We start from the raw sequence: 1859 nt of genomic DNA on the forward strand, positions 1-1859 counted from the left end.
GGGAAATGGAGAAGGCTTTTGATGTGTTTGAGAGAATGGGTGAAAGGGATATAATTTCTTGGTCTACTATGGTTTGTGGTTATAGTAAAAAGGGTGATATGGATATGGCGAGGATGTTGTTTGATAGGTGTCCTATGAAGAATTTGGTGTTGTGGACAACGATAATATCTGGGTATGCTGAGAAGGGTCATGTGAAGGAGGCAATAGGGTTGTATGATGAAATGGAGGAGGCTGGGTTGAGGCCTGATGACGGGTTTTTGATAAGTATTTTGGCTGCGTGCGCCGAATCGGGAATGCTTGGTTTGGGCAAGAAAATTCATGATTCAGTTCAGAAATGTAGGTTTAGGTGTAGCACTAAGGTGTTGAATGCTTTTATTGATATGTATGCAAAGTGTGGTTGTTTGGATGCTTCGTTTGGTGTTTTTAGCGGAATGAAGGTGAAGAAAGATTTGGTGTTATGGAATTCAATGATACATGGGTTTGGCATACATGGACATGACAAACTTGAGGAGACAAATCCTTGGAGGTAACTAAAATCCATTTAAGACAACTTTCAACATATGTTATTCATATGTGCATTATAAGTGTATATAATTTTTACAATGTTAGTCAATAAAGATCACATCATATGATCGACTTTAATCACATCTACTTCTAAAGTAATACATATAAGTAGCTGTGATTTGTGACATTTGTCGATAGTGTAATTTTTTTTTACATTAATAGCATATGTATGGATGATAATGGGTAGGGTACTATAGTGCTCGCAACATAAAGAAAAAAAAATGTACTTAGATCAGTACCCTCGTGAATATCAATCTTAATTCTCATATTTGTACCTTCTAGATACCTAAGTATCCATACTTGTTTGTATTTGTTACCCGCTATTGAATTAAAAAATAAATTGTTAAATCACAAAATATTATATCATTTTAACACAATTAAGAAAATGTTCAAAGTTCCATAATATTAAATCAAGAAAATAATAAATTAAATTATTAAATTATCCAAAATTTTATTGAAGCATGCAAATATTTCTTTGATTTAGTGATATTTATTTAAACAAAACAAAAAAGAAAATTAATTATCAGACTAAACAAAAAAAAACTATTTTTAATATCTTCTCCAAAAATTAATAATATGTTTTTTCTGTTGTTATTTTCACTTTAAAAAAACAAACACAAAATGCGATTATCCAAACCAAATATACTTCCCCTGCTGCATCTTGGTTCAAAAAACATATACTTCCGCTTCTTCCACATTGAAAACACGTGAAAAAAGATTGTATTTGACCCTTTCATTTCATAGAAAGAATATAGTTGTGAGAATGATGCAAGTTTCATCTAGTGTTCGTGTCTTCACATGGTTCTCTCTTCGAAAACACTTAGAGGATAACCTCACCAATCTCCACAAATGCACCAACCTTCACTTTGTTAAACAAATCCACGCTCAACTCATCAAATCCTCTCTTCACCAAGACCTTTACATTGCTCCAAAACTCATCGCTGCTTATTCCATCAATTCTCACATAACTTCTACTGCTTATTCCCTCAATTCTCACATAACTTATGCTGTTAATGTCTTTAATCAAGTTCCTGACCCCAATGTTCATCTTTATAACTATCTCATTGGAGCACATGTGAGAAATAATAATGATAATGATAATAATGATGATTTCAACACTTCTCTTGCAATTGAAACTTTTTTAAAGATGCAGGTTAATGGTGTTTTTCCTGATAATTTTACTTACCCTTTTGTTTTGAAGGGTTGTAATGGTCGTAAATGGTTGAGTTTGGTGAAAATGGTGCATGCCCATGTTGAAAAATTGGGTTTTTATGGTGATATTTTTGTGCCCAATT

The 1859-nt window shown here is 32.6% G+C and overlaps 1 protein-coding gene across 1 annotated transcript in view; it reads left to right on the top strand.

The window, feature by feature from the left end:
- Window positions 1–5: 5 nt before the first annotated feature.
- The window catches only part of LOC140919636 (pentatricopeptide repeat-containing protein At3g29230-like), a 4544-nt gene continuing 2690 nt past the window's right edge, over window positions 6–1859 (top strand). Inside the window, exons 1-2 of the mRNA XM_073366233.1 lie at window positions 6–526; window positions 1309–1785. Coding sequence (XP_073222334.1) covers window positions 6–526; window positions 1309–1785 — 998 coding nt within the window. The remainder of the gene's footprint in view (window positions 527–1308; window positions 1786–1859) is intronic.

This window comes from Cicer arietinum, chromosome 3, assembly GCF_000331145.2.
Source record: "Cicer arietinum cultivar CDC Frontier isolate Library 1 chromosome 3, Cicar.CDCFrontier_v2.0, whole genome shotgun sequence".
In the NCBI taxonomy this organism is placed as follows: Eukaryota; Viridiplantae; Streptophyta; class Magnoliopsida; order Fabales; family Fabaceae; genus Cicer; species Cicer arietinum.